Below are 25628 nucleotides of genomic sequence, written 5' to 3' on the forward strand. Positions count from 1 at the left end.
TTTGATACCGCCTCCTCCTTGGAAGTCAAACCGATACCATACTATACTTGCTACAAGCAAGTTGCAGCGTTTTGCCTGAATTACCTTTTCTTGAAGTTCCAGTCTTGCAGATAATACTGTGAATTTAGCTGCAGCTTTCTTGCCTGCTCCTCTCTTAGATCTCTTAGCCACTCTTTATTCTTTGGTGGACAAAAGCATAGCTTGTGGGGTTAGATTAGCTCAGTCTTCTTTGGGTTTGACTGCTGAGACGAGATGATGCGTTTCCATATCAGGGCTCCACTGAAAGGATTATTTACTTACCAAAATGTTCCACTTTGTAAAAGTCCAATACTTGCTTTTAATGCACTTCTCTAGTTTACTAAGTACTGTTGCACCCCAATCTTGTGGGTTTATTAGCAGTTGTGCTGTCATCTCCGTGCTGCCAAATACCTTATGTGAATCTTATGTAGTAAGTACTGTGAACAAATCTGTCGAAGGTGAACATAGTGAATTCTTTTTCTGCCTCTCTTCGTATATATCTTTGTTTAAGTCCATTAAAACCATACTTTTTGGGCCTTGCCTTTTTACCTCACATGTTGAACTACATTAGATTGCGTGCTGAAGTTAGGGTATTTATTTTCTAAAACCAATTTTGATTCCCAAGGCATTGTATGTTATTGCTTACCTTTTTGTAATGTAGTCTGGTTCCACTGGACTGAGTAGGTTGAGTACTTTAGGAAGCTTGTGTTCCCTTACGGATCTCTGAAGTTGTTATACTGAGTTTACTTGGCTAAGAGTACCACATATTTGTTCATCTGGTTTTGAAGGTGTAAAGGTACTTCTTCAGTGTACATGTTGAATTACCATGAAATTCTAATTTTCCCTAGATCATTGCCTTTTGATTGTGTCTAATAAGAGGTGGCTCTAATACCCTTTTTAAGATTCTTGTGCATGTATTTGATTAACTGTATAAGCATTACAGCTGTATATTGGAGCTCACTTAACTCAAGAGGATAGAGTATGTGAGTATAGAGCACGAGTATTACCTGTTAAGAGAGCATTTTAGACTTCTATTCTAAACTAAAATATAATTTGTATGCTGGGACAATTTCTGATGATACTGTTTTGTAACTTTCTTTTAAGGGTCAGAACCTTCTGCTATATTTAGAAGTACATTTAGAAGTATCATGGCAGTTTAGGAAGACAATATGATCACCACAATGTAATATTCCTCTAGTTTTCATTAATGTTCATTCATTAGTAAAAGAATAATGCTGAACCTCTGCAAAAAATTGGGTATAACTTCAGGTTTGTTTTTTCTGTTTTGCTGTTGAAGTTTTAACAAGAACAGGTGAAGTATCCCTGTCCAGTGCTGGAGTACTTGTTGATTCACAATTTAGAGAAGAGAGCTATGCACTGAAATGACATGAAATAAAACTGTTTAATTTTTCACAGAATTGACACTTATTTAAAATAACTTCAGGATCGAAAGAAACAGCACTGATTTCTACCTGAATTTCATACTCTTGTTTAGTTTTCAGGTTTTTGTAATCTCTCATTTTAAGACCAATCTCAAATGTCCTTGCATTATATTAATGCAGCGATAGCCGTAAGTATGTAGATATCAGTTGTATATTGAAAAAAAATTATAGTGTACTGGCTGTCTTCTGAAGTCTTAAACTTGAATAACCTGCATAATTCTGCTAGAAGTAGCTTAGTTTTACAGAGTGCTTTGGTGCTCCATATACTGAAAATGAGTATACAGAAACCTGCTGTAGGCAACAGATAGTGAATACATATTCTTTTTGCAAATGCTTCCTTCCAGGGCAGCCTCACCTCTGCTTATTATTTCTTCTGGTTGAGCCAGTATTGGCGGAGTTGCAAAACCAGAATATACCCTCTTCCACCTCATTTGCCCATAAATCAGTTTTACAGCATAGTTTCTGCAACTGACTGAAATATCATTGCCAAGTTCATTCTGTTCTAGGTCCCTGACTTTAGTTATACATGGGATTGTTTTGAAGTGACTTCCAAAGGCTCACTTGGTTTAGCGGTTACGAAGTTATATACAGTAATAAGCTATCACCTATACAAGGGATAGATGTCTTTGCTTTATATGGAAGGACTGCACGTAGTTTTGCAGCCTCTAGAAGAAGGAACTGAGCTGATTGTTCAGAAATGCAGCCCCTCCGTTGTTCTCTGTGGCACATGTAATCCTAAGAAAGGTATTTAGTAAAAACCAGTGGTGTTGGGTTTTTTTCCCCCCCAGTGTTGCCTTTGCAGAGTTTTTAATCCTAAATTCTCAAAAGTAGCTTTTCTGTTAGAAGATTATATGCAAAATATACTCATGAATACAAAAACTTACGTATCTCAGACCGTCTGCAGCTGTGGATATAATTCAAAGGCATACATAGGTTTCATTTAAAACATGGGATTAGTTTCATCAATTTCAGAAGTCTCTTTGCATCTTCCATGAAGTATGCATAAGAGTTGCAATTGTGGGCCTTAATCAGAAATGATACAAAAAGGGAAAATGTCCCTGGTACCTGGTCCAGAAAGAGAGACTATGCTTTTCTGGGCTGTTTTCCTTGCATGACCATTAATCCTTGTGTGATACACTTTATTATACTTGAAAATAAGCATCAGGATGAAAACACAGAAGCTGTATTTGACTTTTTTTAAACACATTCTAAAAATGACTATATAGAAAATGTAACTTTTTTTTTTTAATTTGGATAATATTATTCTGCCATTTGTGCATATTAATATTTCATTTTAGAAAGTACTGAAACTTAATTTTTCACACCACTTCAAAGGATTTTTAATTAGAAAAGTACATAATTGGTATAGCATGATGACTTCAAATGCACATTCAGTAAAGGCCATAAAATCTAACCTTTTTCAGCTTTCCACAAGACTAACAAAATGCTGCAGAATATAGTCAATGGTTGAAATTTTATTTAAACACTACAATTTGGGGTATAACAGTGTTCTTCTGTGCATACTTTTTATACATTAGTGTAAATTGTAAGCTTAAATTATGGTGATATCGAAGCCTTTTTGCTGTTTTCTGGTCTCAGCTATGAGGGGAGATACTGCACAAAACCATGGAAAGCATCATGGGGCTTGTTTATGTGTATTTATATATTTAATCTCTTTCTGCATTCTGATTGTTTCCAGTGTTTGCTTACGTTTCTTCTGTCTTGCACATTTGATGGCATTTAAACAGTGCTATTTGGAATTCATCTGTTATCAATGAGAAGTTGAATATAGTCTGCCTTCATTTACATAATTTAACACTCTGGGCTCACAGATACATTTAGCAGTCATCAATACATCACCCTTAGCTAGACACTTAGCTCTGGAATGTTTTTGATGATCTTTTCAGACCATGGAGGTTTTTGCTTTAAATCTGGAAATCATTCTTACCAGTGCTGGTCTTTGCACTGTGTGCTGTGCAATTGATGTTCAAAAATATCATCAAAGTGTAGTGTAGATGTACACAAAAACAATAACAAATAAATTGAGCACAGTTCCAACAATCCCAAGCAGTGCTAAAATAGATTCTTCTTTTTCTTCCTTTTCCTCTTGCCTTTTTACGTCTTCCAGTGTTGTGATGGCTGAGGTTCCCATTTTTCCTGCAAATACCTTCACCAGTATTCTGGCAGCTAGCTAGAAGAAAGAAAGCAAATGGTAAATCTGGTCTGACAAACATGCAGGCTTTGGTATTTTCAAAAACAGTTCCATACTTCTTTATACAATATTCCTTAATGCTGTATTTATAGAGTTGTATCAATGTCGTGTGTGTGTGTGAACATGTTCATATTAATTCTTCTGGAGATAGATTTGATAGGTAAAAACAGCTGGTTGCTTCAAGCCAATTAATGTGCTTTATTGTAAGATGAATTTAAAGTCTGTCTTTAGCAGGCTAGTTTATTTCCTTATGAAACACAGAACTGGTTAAAGCAGGTATGTGGGCATTATCCCATACTCCAAAATGCGCCAGGAGATTATGTGAATTTTCAGCTGTTGTAAAAAATTTAACTGCCACAGTACAAAAACAGTTGAAAATACTCATGTCCACTCCTTTGGAACATAGAAAATATGCTTTCTTACATACAGTATTGCAGTCTTTTTTGACCAGGGAGCCCTAAGTAGACAATTGCAGGTGAGATCCTAGGCTTTTACTTGCTCAATACATCAGGTTTTTTAACATCCATGCAACAGTAAACAAAAAATGTCTCTCTAGTATAAACGTTGCTGTATATGCTTATTATTGCAGAATGCCAAAGCACAGTAGTACTTTTATCATAACAAAATTCAATATAAGGATTTGAAATAGATAATTACAGATGCATATGTGATTTATTACCTTTTTTTGTTACAAAAGTGGGGTTGACAGATCATCTCTATTACTTATCTGCTCTTGTACTCTTAATTCACTGTGAAATATCCTTTAGAAACATATTCTCCATAAAATTATGTTCATTGGTGGCAGAGATCCTGATATTATATGTAATCTGTGCCATTTTAGCCTTGTTGATCAGGAATTTGCAACCTTAAACCGAAATTTCATTGGGATTTCTACTAGTTCAGATAGCCCCAATGTACTGAAGATTCGCTATCACATTTTATAGTGCAATAGCTTCCCCCCCTCCCCCGGCAAACATCTTTAATCATTGGAGATAAACATTTCTGCTGTGAGTCTAATTAAAGCCATCAGATCAAAGCATATGTATATCACAGAAAGGTAATTAAAAAAAGATGTTTCTTACCCTACATTGCATCAGGAATAAAATGTCATCAGACATGCTTCTTACTCGTTGATTCAGCGGCAAGCCAGGCTTTTATCTTCATGAAGGGGCTGCTCTCCTCGCTCAGACAGACCAGACAGGAGCATGAACAGTTCCTCGATGAAGAAGTTTATCAGTGAGGACAATAATGCTATAGAATCTTCTTTTTCAGTAATCCGTTAAAGCAAGTGTAGCCAAAAAAACAGTAAAACCCTTTCTGGTAACGATCCTCAGCATTGACTAATTCTCATTAAAATTGAGGAATTTTCTTCCTTAGATGATGCAGAGCAGTGAAATGCATGCCGTTCCTTTCTGTCTTATAACAAAACAACTACAAACAGCTCCTGTTTTTATTCAGTTAGTTATTTATTAAGACTTCAGAAAACCCCAGCCTTTGATTTACTCTTTGTGGCAGCTGTCTGAAGAGGCTTTCTCACGTTGACATGCTGTAATTCCAAATGCAGCGAACTACGTGCAGTCACACTATGTAATTTTAGTCCAGCCTGCAAAAGGATGAAAAGAAGTCAGCTTTACTGGCAATCGTGTGAACGCCGTCACACACCTGCATTCAGAGCCTCTGCAAAGAATTCCAAGGTATCCTTTGGAGCATTGCATAACTTAGGCAGGCAAATCTGAAGAGAGGAATGACAGTGGCTTTAGCTGAACACTGTGGTGAGCTGTGACATTGATTAAACATGCGCTTGGCACTTGCTGAATAAAGAAGGAGCTACAAGCCACCCTTGCAGATAGTGAGTTGCATAACAATGTGCGATGGCTCTGCTGTTTCATTGTCAGGCCCAGCACATTTTAATCCTGTACCAACAGAGAAAGTGTGCTGTGTAAAGAGGAGTGGAGTTAACTGTACTTCAGGGTTTTCTGAGGAAGTGCTGCATGACAAATGGTGACATTAAGGCATTCAAGCTGAAACAGTGTTTCTGCCTTTTGTCTTTATGCTTTGTTTGACAGGCAATTGTTTCTATGGGAATTACTACTTCTGTTGATTTTCCTCTTCTTATTCACCACCCAAAGAATGCAGGTTGGTGTATAATTAGTGAAAACACTGACTGGAAGAAAAATGCTCCTGTTCTGATTTCATAGGAAACAATAATTCAGTTTTTTCCTAGTTAAATAAGAGTGGTATTTTTTGCTTGCTCTTTTGGAAAGGGAGAGCAAAGTCTTTTCTTCCCAATCTCTCTTCAGATGAAAAGCCACGATTTTAATAACCTCTGCAAGGAGCTGTGTTTCATGGAATTTTATTCAGTCACTTTGGTCTGTGAAGGCTACCAGGGCAATCAGTGTGGTTTTTGTGGCTGTGGCATAGTTTTTTGATATGAAGGCAACTGTATTTTACATATATTGGAAAACTTATTTTTCAACAAAAATTTGCAGTATCAAGCCGTTCAGAATTTAAAAGTACAAAAAGCCTTATGAATATGACAAAGTAGAATTAATTACATAGAGTTTAAACAGAAGGAATGTAAATGTAAACCTGGTCTCTTTCCAGAACAGCACATTTTTAGAAATTGCAAGGCATTGTTTGAAATTAAGTTTGGGAGGGTGGGGGGTTAGGTGTTGTTTTAGTTTGTATTTTTAGTGCTTGTTGTTTGGGGGGGTGGGGTTGGGTTGCCTTCAATTTTGTGTGTGTGTGAGAGAGAAAGCTTTAAATACTTCCATTTTCAAACCAATTTACTTAAGGATTCTTTTTTTCCCCTTCATTTTTCTCAAGTTTCTGAGTACATTTGTAAGTTTCTTAGTGGTGTAGAAAACTGTATGGTTATTTTCCATGTGTGTTATTTTAACAGTAAATACTATGCTTTAAGTACCATGAGTTGTATGGTACTTAAACATGATTTGCTCTTTATCCTGAAAGTAATTTCTGCTCAGTTAAATTGTTTGACTCTAGAAGAATTAAATAATTAGGTTAAATGCCTATCATAGCTTCCTTATAGTATGTGTGTATGATTGTTCTTTTAAGCTCTTCCCTTATCCTGAAAAGACTGCTGCAACTTCAGTTAGTTTTGGCATAGTTTTCTATGTATCTCTGTAACATATTTCTGTATTCATTTAGATACATTCAGAGATACAAAGATGAGGGAAATTTTACCTGTGTTCTGACCATTCTGTTGCTGAGAAAATGTAGCAGTATCTGATTTTTTCCAAACCACTATATTAACCCTCACATATACTAAAATCAAACCCTTTCCTTTGTGAATGGGGGAAATTTTCCATTCTACATCTTTTATTTAAAGATTAATAGTATATTCAGAGTAGGAATCTGTCACCCAGTCAGCACAACCAGGAATAAAGATAAGGTCATCAGAATAATTTCTTGCAATATCAAATATAAATTGTGAGAATAAAGTAAATTAAGATGTATCCACAGAGAGCAGCAAATACTCACTATTTATTAGCCTGTTCATTGCCAGGGTTGAGGTCTCATAGTGGTTTGCTGTTTGCATAATTATGATGCAACTGGCACTTGGTTGAGATGAACCCAAGAAAACAAATCTCTCTGGGCTTTCTTCGTGCAGTCAAGGTGGAGCAATGCCTGCTGCACACCATGATTCAGATCCAGCATTTGCTGTGGACCTTGGTTAGGTGATGTTTCTCTCATCCCATCCTTCTGTTGTATTGATACGTGTGCACATGCCATGAACTGATTTTGAAAACAGACCCAAAGAAAAATACATCTCTAGTATAGTCCAGTAGAGGCATGGGGCAGTAACTGCTGAAGCTGTCAGTGCTGGCAAAGTTACTCTTTTGGGGTGAGGGGGAAAGGTTGTCAAGCTTAACATTTCTTAGTTATAGAAGGCTGAATTCATCTGTGTTGAATAGGAGATGGTGGTTGCAAATTTTCTTATTTTGCATTTTGTGTAAAATTACATTAGAATCTGGGAGTATGTTTTATAAAAGTCAGTAATAAAGTGCCTGTTTGTAGGTGAATATTACAGGGTTGCACAGTGTTTGGGTTTGGACACTAATATCCAAAAATAGCCTAAATTTAATTTTGTTACTTCCATCTAGGCAGAGCTTTCAAGCACTTAGACATTGGCAACTCCTTGGTAACTGATTTATGTAGCATCCCAAAAGGAGAACAAATTCTGTTGAGGAGAGGTCATTCTGTTCATTACGGCTGATGTTTAAGCATTTGTATTACATGGGAATAGACTTTAGGCGATACAAATGTATGTCATATTTTAAAGATATTAGTACTTCAAGAGGAAGTTGCCAAGCTATCTTGTAAAAGCTCCATAGTATAAATTCAATGATTTACAGTCTTGGTCCTTAAATGGTCATTATCCTGTTTTATGCTACTGTTCTCAGTAATGTGATACACCCCTGACATCACATTTACAAAAGGATCAAGTACTCTTAAGCAAAGGGTAAGTTTCCATTTTTCCTCATGTATTTTAATGGATTTATATAATTTTTATTTTCACATACTCAGAGATTACTCTGTATGCAGTATTTTTTCATTTAAATAGCATGTTTTGAGTCAGATCTTGTGTGACCTTAAGGAGAGCAAATTGTCTGAAGAAGGCTGCAGGTTAAAACACAATGTAAGGACGATTTGAGAGAGAAAATGGAAAAAAAAATGTAATGGGCTGCCTAGACATAAAAATCTATCTAGGTTAAAATGCAATAATGAAGTCCAGAAGATCATTCATACAAAAATTGTCCATGGAGACTGCTTTCCTCTGTAGTTATTCTGCATTTTCCCAAAGATGCAGGAAATAAAATGTAGTAGCACATACATCCTCTAGGTGATGTGTTATAGTTTGTTGCTTTGACAACCTCCACAAACTTCTCTTTATGAGATCTGAGACTTTTTCAGTTAAATTTCAGAACAGTAGAGGAAAGCTGTCGTTGTTGGGATGCAGTAGTATGTACAAATTAAGATGAACTGATGATTCATTTAGCCTAAATGAGAGGTGGATATTTGTGCTCCTTTCTTCCTGTTCTGGGTGTGGTTTTTTTCTTTTATTTCTCTCTTGAGAGCTAAACACAATGAATCTTCTCTTTGTGGGAGCTGTTAGACTGTTTTTTGTGATACAGATTGATGTGTGATGCCCTTGAGATGGCAGTGATGGGCATAGCCAATTTAAGACAGGTTTTGAAGTATTTTACTACTCTTCTGTTGGCAGGGGGTGGGGGACGACACAAGGAAGAGCTTGGGTCCGTCATCAGCAGCAATATGTTACTTTTGAATTTCTTACTATTCTCATTCACACTTCTTTTATATGAGTTTGTAAATTAATTGCAATCCAGAGTTCTCTCAGAACTACAGAAGTTCTAGTTTGTTCTCACCTGCCAGTCTTCACTTACTAGAAATTTGTTTGTTCCAATCTCTCACACTTGCTTTAAAATTGTTCTGTGATAGTACGTGGGTTAAACTGATATGGAGTACCATTTCTTCTGCCACACCCCTTTTGACATCAGCTTCTCTGTACTGGTCAAGCACAGTGGTCTAAATGCATGCTGGTATTTTGTCAAGAGAAGTAGTAAATTTGACAGTTGAGTAATAGTTTAGGAAAAACTGAGCCAGTCTGCCTTTGGAGGGTGTTGAGTGATATTCAGTGTTTTCAGGGAACTATTTTAATCACAGTGTTGATGAGCTAAAGCAACTGAGAAGCTGGTGAATGTTCCTGAATTAGCAGTGCGAGTTTCAGCCCCAACTGTGTCTGCTCCCTTCCTGGATATAGTGAAAGGGAATGACAGAAAAAAGACTTTTTTTATTTTTCTCTTCTTCCAGTCTGTAGTCTCACATCAGGCAGTCTTCATTCTTGTCTTCTTCACTGGGATCACAAAAGAATCTCTTGTATTAGTAGTATTGTAGTAATATAATTACTAACTTCTAAAATACTTGTGATTCAGTCTCTTCTTCCCAGCTCAAGAAGGGATTTTTGTCAGCAGGTATAAGACTTTCTTCAAGCTGGTTTGAGTGTAGGCTACATGCTTCCGAAAAAACATTAGGGCTTGTAAGTATCAAGTTTTTGAGCTGCCATGTTGCTAAGTTTTGGAGTGTTAGAGGAGTTCATTACATGAATATAGGGTCCTTACTGGACAAGCAATGGGAAGCAGAGCAGAGACAACTGAACACAAAAGTGGCTCTCAAAGAACAACAGTAATAAAAGAAGGTCTGCTTTCTCCAAAGCCCTTAAAACATCTTACTTTGTGAGAAAGAACAAATTTCATCCATATGAGTTTCCACATAACCAATCTTAAAAACCAAAGCAAATAAGCCTTGAAGACACCACCATCCCAGCACCTTTTGCCACATCTTTCCTCTCAATTGTCATCTTTGGTTGGAAATAATTCTAGAATAAAAGGGTGAAATTATTGTCTCTTATTTTCTATTGAAAAGTAGTATGAATATATGCTTACTAGATGTTCAAAACATGTAAAGCAGCAGACTATTCCTGGTAGACAGCACTCTTGGACTAAAACTTTAATAACAGATTTTCTTAAAATGTCAAAAGTGATTATCTGTTTGAGTGGTTAATAATGTAAAACATTTATGAAATGAAGTGTGGATTTGTGCTTTCTAGCTCTACTGTGTTGCAGAAATTTGTTTTAATTTATAGGGAGTAATTATGGAATATGTATTGAAACATCATAGCATTGAGATCTTTAAGAACTGAAAACCTGGTTGTTATGAGGAAAAAGGCAACTCTAGGTTGTAACAGTATGCTTGATTGTACCGCAGATAAAGCACTTCTTTAAAGACTGCAGTTTGCTTACTTCAAGGAGCTAGTGGAAATATTTTTTTTCAACACATCGTTATTTATCAGAGGTCACCGAGAGACTGTCATTTCTCCTTCAGTCTTTATCTGTTTCTCTACTGCACATTTTTTGTATGGCTTTTAAACATAAATCCATTAACTGGAGAGCTCTTCATTGATTTACACAGCTGGTGGTGGATTTTGCAGCTGTGTGTACAGAGCATACTTCAGACTAGTTTGCAACCTCTAGCCCCACCCATTTGCTCGTGGTGAATTAAAGGAAGTTTTCCAGAGGAAGAGAGTTTTGTGGGAATGATAGCCACAAAAGCGTCAGATGAGAGATAAGAGGGGTAAAAGCTTCTCACATCACACTTTGTTCTTCTTTCTCTTGCTTCTCACCCACATATTCTTTGCCTTATTGTCAAATTAATACAGAGTACTGCTCAGAAAAAACAGGAAAAAAAAAACCCAGCACCCTGGAATCAAGAGTGGAGTAAGGGGTTTTATATTTTTGTGTTTATGGGTGTTAAATCACAGAAAATTTTCCAAATGGTAAGACACTGCAAGTGTTTTACAGTACCATCCTGAAAACTTAACAAGTTTTCCTTCTCATTTGGAGAGTACTATAAAGTTCTGGACCTCCGTGGTTACAGGATAGTATGACTGTATTGGAAGCTTGAGCAACAGGCTGCTTACTTATCTGTATCTACCTGCCAAGGTTCTGTAATGTTTTTATGATTGCCCTTGGGATCCACTTGGACATGACTCTTCTGGTACTAACATGAGGGGGTTTTGACAGACCTTGATGCCTTGTACTCCACTGTGTAGTTTGCTTTATAAAAAAAGAAGCTACACTGTGATGTTTGCTTTCCTGCCTTCCACAGATGAGTTATCTTTTTTAATAAGCTTTCAGGAGAAATGCAGTTAGATGCTGATCCTAGAACAAGGATTTATAGCAGCAAACAAATCACACATGAGATGCATCTGGTGTTTGTTTCATTCTGGAAGTTAGTTTCTGTGATTTATTCACTTGAGAAATAAAAGGTGGGGGCTGTTATCTTCAAAAAATATTTTGGTTTTTGCCATAAGTGTTCCGTGAAGTTCTCTTTGCCAACAGACTGTCACCATCTTGTGACTGCTGTTTTAATTTCCAGAAAATAGTACAAGTTACTGACATGACTGTTGAAGGCACAAGGCAGTAAAGCTGCTGCTTCATTTTAAGTGGAGGGAGCCTATCCTTAAGCTTTTCTGGTCCATTTATCTCAATGCTAAGATCCATGATTGTTTGATCTTCTGTTCATTAGCTGGAAGCCAACACAGGGTAGCTGTATCCCTGCTTGTGGGACAAGATTGGGAGTCTTAACTACTAGACTGGTTTTCCCTCTTGAGTGGAACTGGTAAAGACATTCAAGCAGACCCTTCAAAATTTGAGATGCCACATCACAACTTTCAGAATTTGCAGAGTAAACATTAGTGGGCCTCCCATTATTTCTTTGGTTTGGTTTGGTTCTTTTTTCAGGATTGTTGTTTGTGGTTGGTTTGTGGTTTGGTTGGGGGGGGTTGTTTGTTTGTGGGGTTTTTGTGTGTGTGTGTGTGTTTTTTCTGTTTGGGTTTTTGTTTTGTTTAGCCAGGACAATACACCTCAGGTGGTTTCATTTAGACTTGGTAGATATGGTTGGGAATACGAGTGCTGCGTAGCACCACATGTTACAAACATTTACAGATTTTATTAGAGGCATTAAGAATTAATTTTTTAATTATGCAGACTCCTTTTTGAGAAAAGAGAATGACACCAGAGGAGAGTGTGATACTATACTTCTTGTTCTACAGTTCCATAGTATATTACAGAAATGTACAGTCTGCTTCTTTCCTCTTTTATTTTTTTAACTCCCATGCTTTCTGAGTCTGTCTTGTTGCTAAACATACAGTAACATACTTATGGGGCACAAGTATTGTATTTGTTCACACAAGAGACTGTAAGCAGTCTTTTTCTTTGCCCTCCGTGAGTGGCTTTGTCAATTAGCGGCAGTACAATTGGATAAGGTGGTAAAAATGTCTTGACCAAACAAAACTAGCAATTCCTTTCTGTTCATGTACAGAGGAGATTGCTGGAGTGAGTTCTAGATACTTTTACTTTGCCTTTCCTAAGAGTGCATTTACTGTACTTTCAGCGAAGAGTTTTGTCAGCTGAGACATATATTTGAAGAGGAACTTACTGGAACAGTGAGGTGAAGGCCATCTTTTGTTTCAGCAGTTGCAAGTCTGTTTGTTCAAGTGTATATAGGTCTTAATTCTTCCAGGCATTGATAGTCTCATTTGTCTTTTATTTCTCTGGTGTTCTTGTTTTCTTTCCTGTTTTTGAAAATATTTGTAAATGCATCTGGCATTTCTCATATTCTGATGCAGACACACCCCATTCATAGTACATGCCTTCTTACTATTCACTGAGGGTAGCATAGTATTGAGTTAAAGTCAAAGGAAACAGATCTCTGTGGCTCAAGGAGTTAGTCTAAGCAAAGTTAATCAATGTTAGAATATTCCAACACACAAACTCTAGCTTTTTTTTAATAGTATTTGCAATTTATTGCCCTCTCTAGAGGAAAACTTCACTATAGTACCACTCATAAACAAAATAATATTTTCTTTTGGGTTAATCTTCATTGTTATACTGTAACATACTATAGGATGATCCATTTTAATAAGGGATGCAGGAACATGCATGAGGTTACACAGAATGTGCAAATTGTCCTGTTCCGCAAGTCTAGGGCACAGAGATTTTCTCCATCATATGTGCTGCTCAGTTAAACTAGTTGATAAATCCACATTACTATTTGCACCCTTAAGGCACTTTCAGTATTAAGTGAGTAAGTCCAAGTTACCTTTCATTGAACTCAGATTCAGGGAGGCTGTTAGACTTGAATTTTTCTCCCCACCCTGCACTCTGTGTGTTTACCAAAAGCTCATCTTGGTATTTAAACAACTGACTATTGCCTAGAAATAGGCTGAAGTGATAAAATTCTGTTTCACATATGCACAGGGTCTCAGCCATCCTCACCAAGCAAAACAATTAGATTTTAAGGCAGAATGAGATTCCTAAGTGGTTTCTGTCCTCTGAGGACATTATCTTGTAGGCATGCTCACAGGTATGAACAGGTTGCCATAAAACACAGGAACCACACATCCTTTCATTCCAGTCACAATGTTGGTAGCCTCTGTTTGGTGTCTTTCCAAGTGCTGAAGTAATGGTTTAAAACCACCCCACTAGTCTTTTCGTTTGAAATTCCATGTAGATCTCTGAAACATGTGCAATGCAATGGCAGTTTTCCATCCTGTTTTCAATTCCTATCTTATTTTAAAATACTCCTGACTGTTTTATGGGCCAGAAGGAGTAACACTCAGACTGAGGGACCACTTCAGGGTGGCTGTTTGCCCACTTCTCTGACAAAAATAGTTAAATCACTATTCCTTCTTCCAGTACAGGGATGATGAAAGGCAGATTAACTCCCTTTAAAAATCCTGCTTCATGTTCTTAAGAGTAGCAATACCTTTCCTTTCATCTCTGTGCAATGCCTGCACTTGAGACGCATATCATGAAGTGGTAGGCAAGCTTGCACCTGATCTGGTTTGTTTCTAATTTTACTATTTCAAGAAGGATTTTGTCTGCAGAATAGTTAAATCCTGATTTGGTTGGATGGTTTGTTTTTTTCTTTCTTTCTCTCTACAGAAAGTATTTCTCTTATTTTTCTTGGATAAATGGAAAACAAGTTTAACACTTCCAGCTTGCCTTTACTATTAGTTTTACTACATCTACCTCAGATAGTTTTGGTTCTTTTTATCTTACTAAATGCCATAATAAAGAGTTATATTTAATCCTCTGACCAGGAAAAAGGCTTTCTGTATATCTTTCTTCATATTTTTTAACACATTCCCTTTATCTATACCTTTGTACATACCATTATGTTATTTATTGTATAATGTAGAATAATCCTGTAGCTTTACATACATGCTTCCTTACACTTGTTTTTTCGATTCGGCTACAAACATAACTTGGCAGTAGCTTTATGCTTTTAATTGTGTATCCTCATATGTTGTTGGTTTTAAAGAACTGATGTTGGGTAAAATGAGTGATCTTTCAGAGGAGAAATTTTTAAAAGCTGCAGCGAGGTTGAACCCTGTGGCAGTTTGGCCTTCCTCTGCAGTGCTGTGCTCGCATCCTTTCTACAGTTTTTCAAACAAACAGTCTCATTAAGTAATTTCTCTTCACCTTTTCTAATTCTTTTATCTGATTGTTGGGTGTTGGGGTTTTTTTTGACTGCTAATGTCTCAGTGCTGACATAAGAGCAGCAAAATTTTAAGACAGTAGCTGAATAATAATTGTCAACTTAGGAGCCCTACGCTGAGTTCATAGGCCCTCCCCTCTTGTACTGTTTACTGCTGTGACATGGGATTTGTTACTCATGATCTGTAAGGGGGCTTAACCCCTCTTTCTCCTGCTTCACTATACAAGGAGACTGGTCTTTTCTGATGCCATTTTTTTTACTACTCAAAATGGTGCTGTGGAAATGCCTGTGTTGTTCTTACAAAGAAAGGTGAAAGAAAAGTCAAGCTAATTACTGCTAGATGACAGTTACTTAGAAAGCTTTTGTTTTGCTCTTACCCAAAGGCCAATGTTTTCTTAAAGAGATCTGCTTTGAAAATGTTCTGTAGGCAGTCGTCTTTTTTCTGTTAAAACAGAGCAGAATACAGGGTGTTAATTAGCCCTACTATAAAAGAGGCTTGCCCAGGGTTGATTCTGAAACAGAAAATCAAGGGGCAGCAGAGTATGCTGTATTTGGAACTGACACTATTGCCCGCAGTGTGGACTGCATTCATAGATCATATGTTTGCAAAGGTGCAGCAAAGTGGGGCTGAGGAATGGCTGGGCTTTTAAAATATTTAGGAAAAGGATGTGTGGCCCTTTTGGAAAGAGTGTGGCTCAATTATCCTTATACCTGTGGCCATAAGACTGTCTTGGTATGTATGGCTTTGTTGAGTGTCAGTTTGTAACTACTGAGTCTTCAATATGATAATGAGATCCTAAAGTCTTTAATCATGGCTATGAACATTACATTTGTGAATAGCGTAGCGAGACATCAAAAATATGGCAGTAATTGCAAAGCGTGCTTTGGAAATGCTGTAAAATTGACAGAACTTTAAGATCCATCTTTAAATTACTCAAAGGATAAAAAAAGGTAAAAGGGAAAAAAAATGCAGTAGCAGGTGTGTATGGTACTGCAGCTGTGATCTTAACATTAGACTTTTTAGTAAGTAGCATGATAATGGGTGTCTTATTTTACTTTTAGTGTCTCAAATGGATGAGATCAATAACCTTTTAAACCTTATCGCTATAAAAGAAGAAATTGGTGTCGCAGAATATGAAGTCATTTTCTTGGGTTTTCTGTAGGGGAAGTTTAGTTACTCTGTTGTAAATTGAGCATTTGTACGTGACGGGAATAGAGCAGAATTATTATCTTATAATATAGCTGCTCTGTGTAATTGTCAGTGGTTTTCTTCCACATTCCTTAAAACAGATAGGATTGGATGGCTACTTTGGGATGAACAGTGTAGAAAATGCAATCATTCATCTTTCCAGAAAAATATAAAGCCTCATTGAAATGGGAGAAATATAGATCCAAAGTAAATTAAAAAGACTTCTCGAGGGTCACTGGAAACTCTACCCCATGTATGAAGGAGACCTCTTCGAATGGAAAATGAGAGCGTAATAAAACCAGAACTCAAGTGTGTCTTTGGTAGTAGAAGTCAATTTGCTCAAGTTTTAACCTGTTTTTTCACTTCTGATTTTGTTAAATGTAAGCCACATTTGTGGCTGTTTGCAAGAATTTTTAGCTTTAAATTTACATTTCCTGGGTTTAGATACACATTTGATGGTGTTGGATGATGGGTTGGACGCGATGATCTTGAAGGTCTCTTCCAGTCTAGTCCAGTCTAGTCTAGTCTATTCTTTCCAGGATGCTTTTTTTTCAGTTATTTTCTTTCACTTGCCCATTCATGTCCATGTGTACAGTGACATCTCTGAGAAAAGAGATAAAAGGGGTGGAACACTGGAGTAGGTTGCCCAGGGAGGTGGTTGAGGCCCCTTCCCTGGAGACTCGACAGGGCCCTGGGCTGCCTGGTCTAGTTGGGGATGTGCCCGCTGACTGTGGGGAGGCTGGACTGGATGACCTTTGGAGGTCCCTTCTGGCCCAGACCATTCTATGAAAAGGGTTCTAATTTGGAAAGAGTTTTCAGTGGTGCCTTCTGCTATTGCTGACAGCACAGTCGTCTTTCCTTCAATAGAGGCAGAAAGTCAGTGGTGTATGTTGGTCAGAAGTAAGAAGAAATTGCACATGAGAAAAAAGTCATACAATCATGGGCATTTAAAATAATAAATTCAAGAAGGCACAAGTCTAGCAAAGTCTAGCACAGAACAAGAAGGGTGTGAGTCTGGCAGTGTTGATATATTTAAAATTGCTAATGGTATTTGGTGCTTTTCCTTTTTTCAAGTGTCTGTCAAGGTTTCTTTTGCAACAAGTTTATAGGCTCCTTTTGAGTAGGAATTCCTAGTTTAGTTCATGGTGAGAATCACAGTTGGAAGGCCTTCACATCAGATGCAAATAAAGCAGAACTTTTCATTATTTTCTCACAACTTATTATTCTGTATTTGTTTCTTTAATCTGCTGTAACATCTGAGATTTTTTTTTTATATAATGGGTATGCTATATTACCAGTTTCCTTTACTTTAAAATAACGTATATATTCTTTGTGGTAAGTTCTATAATCTTATTCATAGCCAGTTAAGTTGTACTGAGGGTGTTAAATCGATTGCAGAAAATAAATTTATTGCTGTGCAGTACTATCTATTTAATGGTCCATTAGGCCTGGCTATTCTTTGTTGGAATATTGTATAATAGTGAAAGAAAGCAAAGGAGGATTAGACTCAGTTGGTCCATTATCTTGTTATAGATAGATATGCAATTTAAGGAGATACATTGATCCTATGAAACTACCTGGCCTTGTGGCTTTTTTATATATTTATATTAATGTTGTTACTGCATATGGGTAAGCTTAGGTCTTTGTAGGAAATTAGACCTGTATTGGTGATGAATAAATAGGTGTCTGAAAAGCAATTGAATCATTTCCATTTCACACAATCTTTGAATGTTAATCATTTTCCAGCAATAAGTAGGCCACCTAGAAGTTTTGAATGATGTGATCAGTGCCTTAATATCTCATGAGCTGTAGGTATTTGTGAAAGACTGAAGTTTTCAAAAGACAGGATGCTCAGCAAGTTCTGAAAGTCAGGACTTCTCAAAATAGCTTCAGTCAGGCTCCTCTTTCCTCCACCCTCCCCTTCTCCCAAAACAAGGAAGCAGGATAAAAACTGAGTGTAAATCCCTGTTCCAAGTCTAGTAACACAATTTAATCTTTGCCTCTTTTGAAATAAATATGGGGTATACAGTAGTTATTTGAAGCAGTGCTAAGCAAACCTTAGACAACAAAGGAGAGCTTCTAAACAGGTCCTTGTGGTAGTGGGGGTTGGGCCTTCCTCATCAATTCACTGTCCTGCAGAATCTCAGAGATCAAAAAATGGCCACAGTTTGTGTGTGCCTAATGTGCAGGATGGTCCACTCACTCAATATAGGAGCCTGAAGGCTGTACAGCTATTCAGTGAGACTTGGACAGACTGGAGAGATGGGCAAAGAGGAACTTAATGAGGTTCAACAAGGTTAAGTGCATAGTCCTGCATCTGGGGAGAAACAATAAACTGTACCAGTACAGGTTAGAGGGTGATCTGCTAGAAAACAGTCCTGTGGAGAATGACCTGGGTGTCCTGGTGGACTAGAAGTTATCCATGGGTCAGCAATGTGCCCTTGTGGCCAAGAGGGTCAATGGGATCCTGGGGTGCAATGGGATCCCCCTCTACTCTGCTCTAGTGTGAGACCTCACTTGGAATATTGCATCCAGTTCTGGGCTTCTCAGTTCAAGAGGGACAGGGATCTACTGGAGAGAGTCCAGCGGAGGGCCGTGAGGATGATTAAGGGACTGGAGGATGTGCTCTATGAGGAGGCTGAGAGACCTGGAGCTTTTTAGTCTGGAGAAGAGAAGACTGAGAGGGGATCTAATAAATGTTTATAAATATTTGAGTGGTGGGTCTCTTCTCAGTTGCAGCACACTGTAGTAGGACAAAGGGCAATAGATATAGACTACAGCACAGGAGGTTCCACCTCAACATGAGGACGAACCTCTTTGCTGTGAGGGTCACAGAGCATTGGGATAGGATCCCCAGAGAAGTTGTGGACCATCCTTCCCTGGAGACCTTCAAGACCCATTTGGCTGCATTCCTGTGCAACCTGCGCTAGATTCCATGGTCCTGCTCTGGAAGGGTTGTTGGACTTGATCTCTGGAGGTCCCTTCCAGCCCCTAACATCTTGTGAGCTGAATCTGCTAAAACCAGAAATTCTCTTCTTTCTGGAAAATATTTCCATTTTGAAGTTATGTCAGCTCAGCTTCCCTGAAGACAGTAATTTTCAATGTAACTACCCATTTAGCAAAGGAGAGGGCAAGCAAGCATTGAAGAATTTGAAATTATGTATTCTGGCCTCATGAAAATTTTAGGGATTAAATAAATAAATAGAAGTGTTCCAGAAGTGAAATGCTGTGGTTACCTAATAGGTCCTGCCTCCTTCACTCACTAGCTTTATAATAAACAGCTATTGATTAAATTGAGGAGCTGCTTGATCTTTAACACTACAGGTGGGTGGTGGCTTTTGGTTTTATGGTCTCCTTTTCTCTCTTTCTTTTGCCCTGTTCTTTCCCCCCCCACTCTGTCATCTCTTCTTCTCTCATTCCTCTTGTTCCCCAATTCACACGTCCCCAGATCAATCCATGTTTATTTTAAGGCCATTTTGCACAATGAGGATTTCTCTTTTTGGCAATTACTGTTCACTAGAAACTGAGTATAAGAAATTGAGATGTCTGTATAAACATAAAAAATATTGCATGCATACATATATGAAAAATATAATCTAATAATGTGTAGTATATAATAATATGTGTCGAAATAGATAAATTATTAGAATAAACCTTTATTAGAATAAACCAAACCAGGTTGGAAGAGACCTTCAAGATCATCGTGTCCAACCCATCAACCAATCCAACCCACCTAAACAGCTAACCCATGGCACCAAGCACCCCGTCAAGTCTCCTTCTGAACACCTTCAATGACGGCGACTCCACCACCTCCCCGGGCAACCCATTCCATAGTGCAATCACTCTTTCTGTATAGAACATCCATTTTCTTAAGGCCAGTGCTTTAAATTCAATGGACATTGCTTTAAATATATGGAATATTTCAACATGGGATATTTTTAGAACCATGACATGATACCAAGCCTGACAGATTAATGCTTTGTCTCAGCAAATTTTCTTCCTGTTAACAGAGCTTCTTCCAGTTACGAGTTTGTGTCATTCCAGTTAACATGAAATACTTTTTTTTCCTTAAGTAATACTGTTTTTTATTTCTTAAGAAATACTATTATTTTTCTTAAGATTCAAGGCACATTCTTAAACATTTATATGCCAAGGTGAAAGAATAGAATAGGATTAACCAGGCTGGAAGAGACCTTTGAGATCATCAAGTCCAACCTATCATCCAACACTATATACTCAACTAAACCATGGCAACAAGTGCCCCATCCATCTCATCCTAAACACCTCCAGTGATGGTGACTCAACCACCTCCCTGGGCAGCTCATTCCAATGGCCAATCACTCTTTCCATGAAGAACTTCTTCCTAACAGCCAGCCTAAATAAATCTAACAGTTTTAAATTGTAATAGCAGGAGAACTCTTAGTAAAGATAAGCCTATCTTTAAACCTGGGTAAGACCTGCCTGTTGGATTTTGCTTGGCTGTTTATACAGTCCCATTGTGGTGTATTTGGAGCTAAGGATTTGATGACAGGAGATGAAATTCTGTGATCTGCTTTAGCTTGGAGGGTGAATTGTGCTAAATGAAACATTAAAGAGTTCTATGCTTTGTTCTGTCCTAAGGCAAGTTGTCAAGGGCTTTTTGTTTGCTGTTTTGGGGTGAGGTTTTTTCCTGGAAAAAGCATAAATTTATTTTATCAGAAACTCAGTCAGTTGTAAATACTTTGAACTAGAGCCATTTTTTTTCTGCAGTTAGGTTAAAAATAGCATGTCCTAAGGACAGAGGAAGCAGCTGTGTTAAAGTATCTTTGTATTGCTGCGTTTTCAGGATTTCTAGTAATGATACAAAGTCAGTTGAAATGACATCTATTACAGATTTATCCAAGCAAGTGGAAGAGAAAAATAAACAGTGTGGTACTAGAGAACCCATTAGAATGGCGTGTCTCTGTCTGTTTCTCCTAGTCAGAGGAGCTGGTATCTGTATTCTGCTCACTGTTACTTTTGTAATACACAGGCAGAACTAAGACAGTGAGGTTTGTCTACCTAATATATATTCTTATTTGGCTTCGCTCTTTTGTGATTCATCTATATGCAGATAAAATTTGCATCTTCTTCAGAACCATTGCATGCTCTGAAGAATGTGTAATGGTTTATTAAATGATACTTTCTTCATGACTAGACTTCTTAGCAGACTTCTTCATTTATTTCATGACCATAAATATTCCTGCAGTAATGCAGACAAATTTTCCCAAAGGAGAAGATAACTACAAATGAAAGGGGTGATATGAAATTCATTATTAATGCTTATGCTGCTGGAATCAGCAAATGTCACCCTGCTGCAATTCAATAGGTTGCAGTTTTTCTTCCATCCGTATTTGTTTGCTATTGTTGTCAGTGCACAACTTGAGGCATAACTGTGTATTAAGCTACTAGAAATGAATATAACATTCGCTAATCCAAACCTCACTGACACTTTTGTCCTCTTGTGTCTTTTGCCAGTCTTTATTTTCCAGGCATCTAATCCATTTTTCTCCTGAACAAGTCCATTAAATCGGGACTTATAAATGGCTGTTACAAAATGGTGTATTTTTGTCATCAAATGTCATTAATATTTTAATAACAAAAATACCATTTTTCTGTTTAAAGCATCTGTACTAAGAGTGAAGGATTTTCAGGTTTTTAGTAATTTTTCTGAACTGTGTTTGTCTCTTAGTTTTGGATATGGCCCGACACGTCCCTCTTTACCGAGCTCTGCTGGAATTACTCCGCGCCATCGCATCCTGCACATCGATGGTACCATTACTGCTTCCTCTGTCAGGAGAAAGTAGTGAAGAGGAGGAAGAACAGCTGGAGTCACAAGCTTCTGTTGGGACTTTGTTGGCTAAAATGAAGACCTGTGTAGATACCTATACCAACCGACTGAGGTAATTGCTCCTAACCTTCATTTAAATCGTATTTTGTATTTACATGTTATGAATACAGAAGTGAGGAAGACTGAGAGAGGATTTAATAAATGTTAAGAAATAAGAGGGCCAGGTTTCAAGAAGGAAGGAGCAGTCTCACTTGTACCCTGTGACGGGACAAGGGGCAATGGATGTAAACTACAGCACAGGAAGTTCCATATCGATGTGAGGAAGAAGTCTACTCTAAGGGTCATGGAACAGTGGAGCAGGCTCCCCAGAGAGGTTGTGGAGTCTCCTCTGGAGACTTTCAAGACCCATCTGGATGCATTCCTGTGTGACCTGCACAAGATTATAAGGCCCCGCTCTGGCAGGGGAGGGGTTGGACTCAATGATCTCCAGAGGTCCCTTCCAACCCTTAACATCCTGTGATCCTGTGAAGTGAAAGAAGATTCAGTGCTGTATATTTATCTGAATGGGTGCTGCAGTCCAGCAGAACATATGATCTGTTTGAGCTAGGCTAATGTTTACATGTCCATGCTCTCTTTTACTGTACTGTTTACAAGGAATACTGTTGTATGACACAAAAGCTGGTAGGTCTGTGTACTCTTGTCACTTGATTGGTAGGTTCAAATCTTCCTGAAACTACTTCTCTTCAATGAGGTCAATCTTTATTTTGCAAGGTTGTGCATTTCCTGTTGTCAGTCTGAAAGCAGGAGCATTCCTTGGGAGAAGTAATATTGAAGAAACCCGTCCTGTACAGAATGGGGTTGGAGAAGTCCAAACCAAATAGTAGATTTTACAAAAAAGTATTCTAGCTATTTTCTGTGTACTTTTGTGCAGTTTTACCCATTGAGTAAGGACCAGGTTCCTCAACAGATTCTCCATCAGAGGCTAACAATTTAGGAGAGAAGCATTTGGCTTCTGTCAGGAAGAATAAGCTTCAGAAGGTAAAAGATTTGAGACCTGGTATTTGTGGTGAGAAGCCTAACTATATAGGGTTGAAAATTGAGAATTTTGATGGTTAAAAGTTTTTGACTGGTGTCAGCTGTTGGTACTAGATAGGAAAAGCATTGCCCTGTTTGATTCTGTAAGAGCTCATTTTCCATTAGCATCGGTGTCAGAGGTGAGCCAATATGCCAAAGATGTTACGAAATTACAAACTACTGCCCTAGAGCCATCCATGCCAGACTTCTGAGGTCTTCCAGCCTTCTATGAAAAACCCTCTCTTTGACAGGTTTTGTCAAATACTTGCAGTGTGGTAGAGCAATTAACAAATAAATGGGAAAGTATTTGAATATCCCATCTCAGCTGTGGTGCCATCAGGCTGTGTAAGTGTTGCAGTGTGATGCTGTAGGAGCTTGCTGTGCACGCCTTCCAGACGTCAGCTGACTTTCAAAAGAAACATGACAAACCATGGCTGACAGTTGCTTTCAGGAACCATAGACCAGCCTCTAACTCCCTTTGGAAAATAGTTGTAAAAGTGATAATAAACACAGATTGTTTTCTAATCTCAGGCTAATTGTCATCTGCTGTTCCTTGATGATTTTGGTGTCATACACAGTTACAAGACAGTTTTGCTTTGTGAGATGTGATCTGACCAGCTGTTTGGGCCATAGATGTTGGAGAAGAATGAAAGTCTGTCTTCCTGTTGTACTCAGGAACAGCCAGTACCCTTAACTCAATTACCTCTCTAAATATTTTCCTATGACAAAGGAGAACTGCCCTTTCTGGATAAATACAATGCAGCTTTGTATTCTTACAACAGCCAAAACTACTTACTTCTACCTTCTTGACATTTCTTTTGCCATTTCCAAGTATTTCAAAGGTCAGGTCATCCTCTCGGAGCACTTCGGAGTGATTCACATGCTGTTACTTTATGGCAGCTTTTCTCGTCCATTCTCACGCTGTGGAACTATGGCTTCTCTTCTTCAGAGATGCTGCTTTCACTGACTGTTGCCTTTTGTAACTTGTTGCTCTGTTGTTACGGTTCACAGGGCAGGATTCAAGTCTGAGAGGACCTGTTTTTTACTCACTTAATCAAGTCAGTGCTGCATCTGGTTGCTGTTAGAAGGGACTTTCACCACACTGGCACACACAGAATGAGCCGCAGCATGCTTCCTAGTACCTCCTGCCTCTGGGAGGTGCTGTAGCTGGTACAGATTTACACAACCAACTTCCCATCTCTTTCGGTATCTCTTCAGCCATTCACAGTATCACCAAGGTTGGAAGAGACCTCAAAGATCATCAAGTCCAACCTGTCACCACAGACCTCATGACTAGACCATGGCACCAAGTGCCACCTCCAATCCCCTCTTCAACACCTCCAGGGAAGGGGACTCCACCACCTCCCTGGGCAGCACATTCCAGTGGCGAACAACTCTCTCAGTGAAGAACTTTCTCCTCACCTCAAGCCTAAACTTCCCCTGGTGCAGCTTGAAACTGTGTCCTTTTGTTTTCTAGTTTTCCTAACCAAGTATTTGGGTGGTTTTAGTGGCTGAATTATTGATTTCAGCCCAGAGTGAGGGGGCTGGAAAAGCAAATGATGCAGTACAAATTGTAATTTCCTTCTTGTAATAGTTTTCTGCTTCTGGCAATTAATAGGTTTCTTGATTCTGCTTACTTGCTTCCAATTTAAAGATGGCTTTTTAGGAAATATTACCTGGCCATCCCTGCAAAATTTAGTGCTTTCCCTAAGCATATGCTGAAATGTGATGAAAAGAAGGTAAAGTCAGGAAAAGGTATGTGTAGAATGTTCTTTCCTCCACTAAAAAGTGAGAATCTTTACCAACCAATATCTGAAAGAGTTTTCTGAACAGGAATCCTGGGTTTGGGAACTCTTTCCGTTAACTCCTGAAGAACTGGACTTTATATGTGAATTTCATTAATCCTTCTTGACTGATACTGTTAGTCTTGCATATCAAGACTAATGTAAGATTCATGCGATGGGATATGTTGCTGAATTAATGCAAAAGAAACAGAATTAGGAAGGCCAAATAACAATTCTTTGTCAGATAGCCATCTAAAAATGCCAGCTTTTGCTTACTGGCAATGTTATTTAGATCATAGTATGCGTGATCTTTTTAAAATAGAAAAGAAAGTGTACTAGGCTTCTATGTAATCCGTTTGCAGTACAGATGTATATGTAACATTCTCCATCTCAGTCACTTCTGGGGACTCACCTGGTCACATTTTAGCTTCAGATTTATAGAATCATGGAATCACAGAATTGTTTTGATTGGAAAAGACCTCTAAGCTCGAGTGCAACCATCAACCTGACACCACTGTGGCCATTAAACCACATCCCAAAGTGCCATGTATACACATTATTATTTAACATCTCCGCGGATAGTGACTACACCACCGCCCTGGGCAGCCTCCTATCCATCGTAAACCTCTTCTGGTGCAACTTGAGGCCATTGCCTCTCTTTCTGTTGTTTGATACTAGGGAGAAGAGACCAGTACTCACTTCAATAGAACTTCCTTTCAGGTGTATCTTTTCTTACTAAATCCAAACCAGAACTCTACCAGCTGCTAGGAAGAAAACCAGCACTGTCCCAACTGAAACCAGGATCTGAAAAAAAGAGAACTGCAGAAACACAGGATTATTTTAATAAGTGATTCATTTGATAATTCTATGGTTGGCTCCGTTACCATATCTGTACAATTTTCCTGTATGAGGTGATTACTTAAGACTGTTTGTTGGACTGCTGGGGAGTCAGAAGCTCTCACTAGTTTGAGAGTGTTCATGTAATGGGTTGATGCAA

The 25628-nt window shown here is 38.2% G+C and overlaps 1 protein-coding gene and 1 long non-coding RNA gene across 8 annotated transcripts in view; one reads left to right on the forward strand and one right to left on the reverse strand.

The window, feature by feature from the left end:
- BIRC6 (baculoviral IAP repeat containing 6) overlaps positions 1–25628 on the forward strand; it is a 177499-nt gene that overhangs the window by 130425 nt on the left and 21446 nt on the right. For all 6 annotated transcript variants that reach the window (XM_068156495.1, XM_068156529.1, XM_068156539.1 and 3 more), the window contains one exon: positions 21675–21885. In XM_068156495.1, the coding sequence (XP_068012596.1) occupies positions 21675–21885 (211 nt within the window). The remainder of the gene's footprint in view (positions 1–21674; positions 21886–25628) is intronic.
- On the reverse strand, positions 1426–25418 carry LOC137450226 (uncharacterized). Of its 2 annotated transcripts, none has more exons than XR_010989556.1 (4): positions 25331–25418; positions 12712–12847; positions 4755–5275; positions 1426–3651 (listed from the first exon to the last, which is right to left on the reverse strand). It is a non-coding gene; the product is annotated as an uncharacterized lncRNA (long non-coding RNA). The 2 variants fall into 2 exon arrangements; XR_010989555.1 differs by lacking the exon at positions 25331–25418 and adding an exon at positions 15153–15209.

Source organism: Melanerpes formicivorus, unplaced genomic scaffold (genome assembly GCF_026170545.1).
Source record: "Melanerpes formicivorus ecotype bairdi unplaced genomic scaffold, bMelFor1.0.p_v2 SCAF_2, whole genome shotgun sequence".
NCBI lineage: Eukaryota > Metazoa > Chordata > Aves > Piciformes > Picidae > Melanerpes > Melanerpes formicivorus.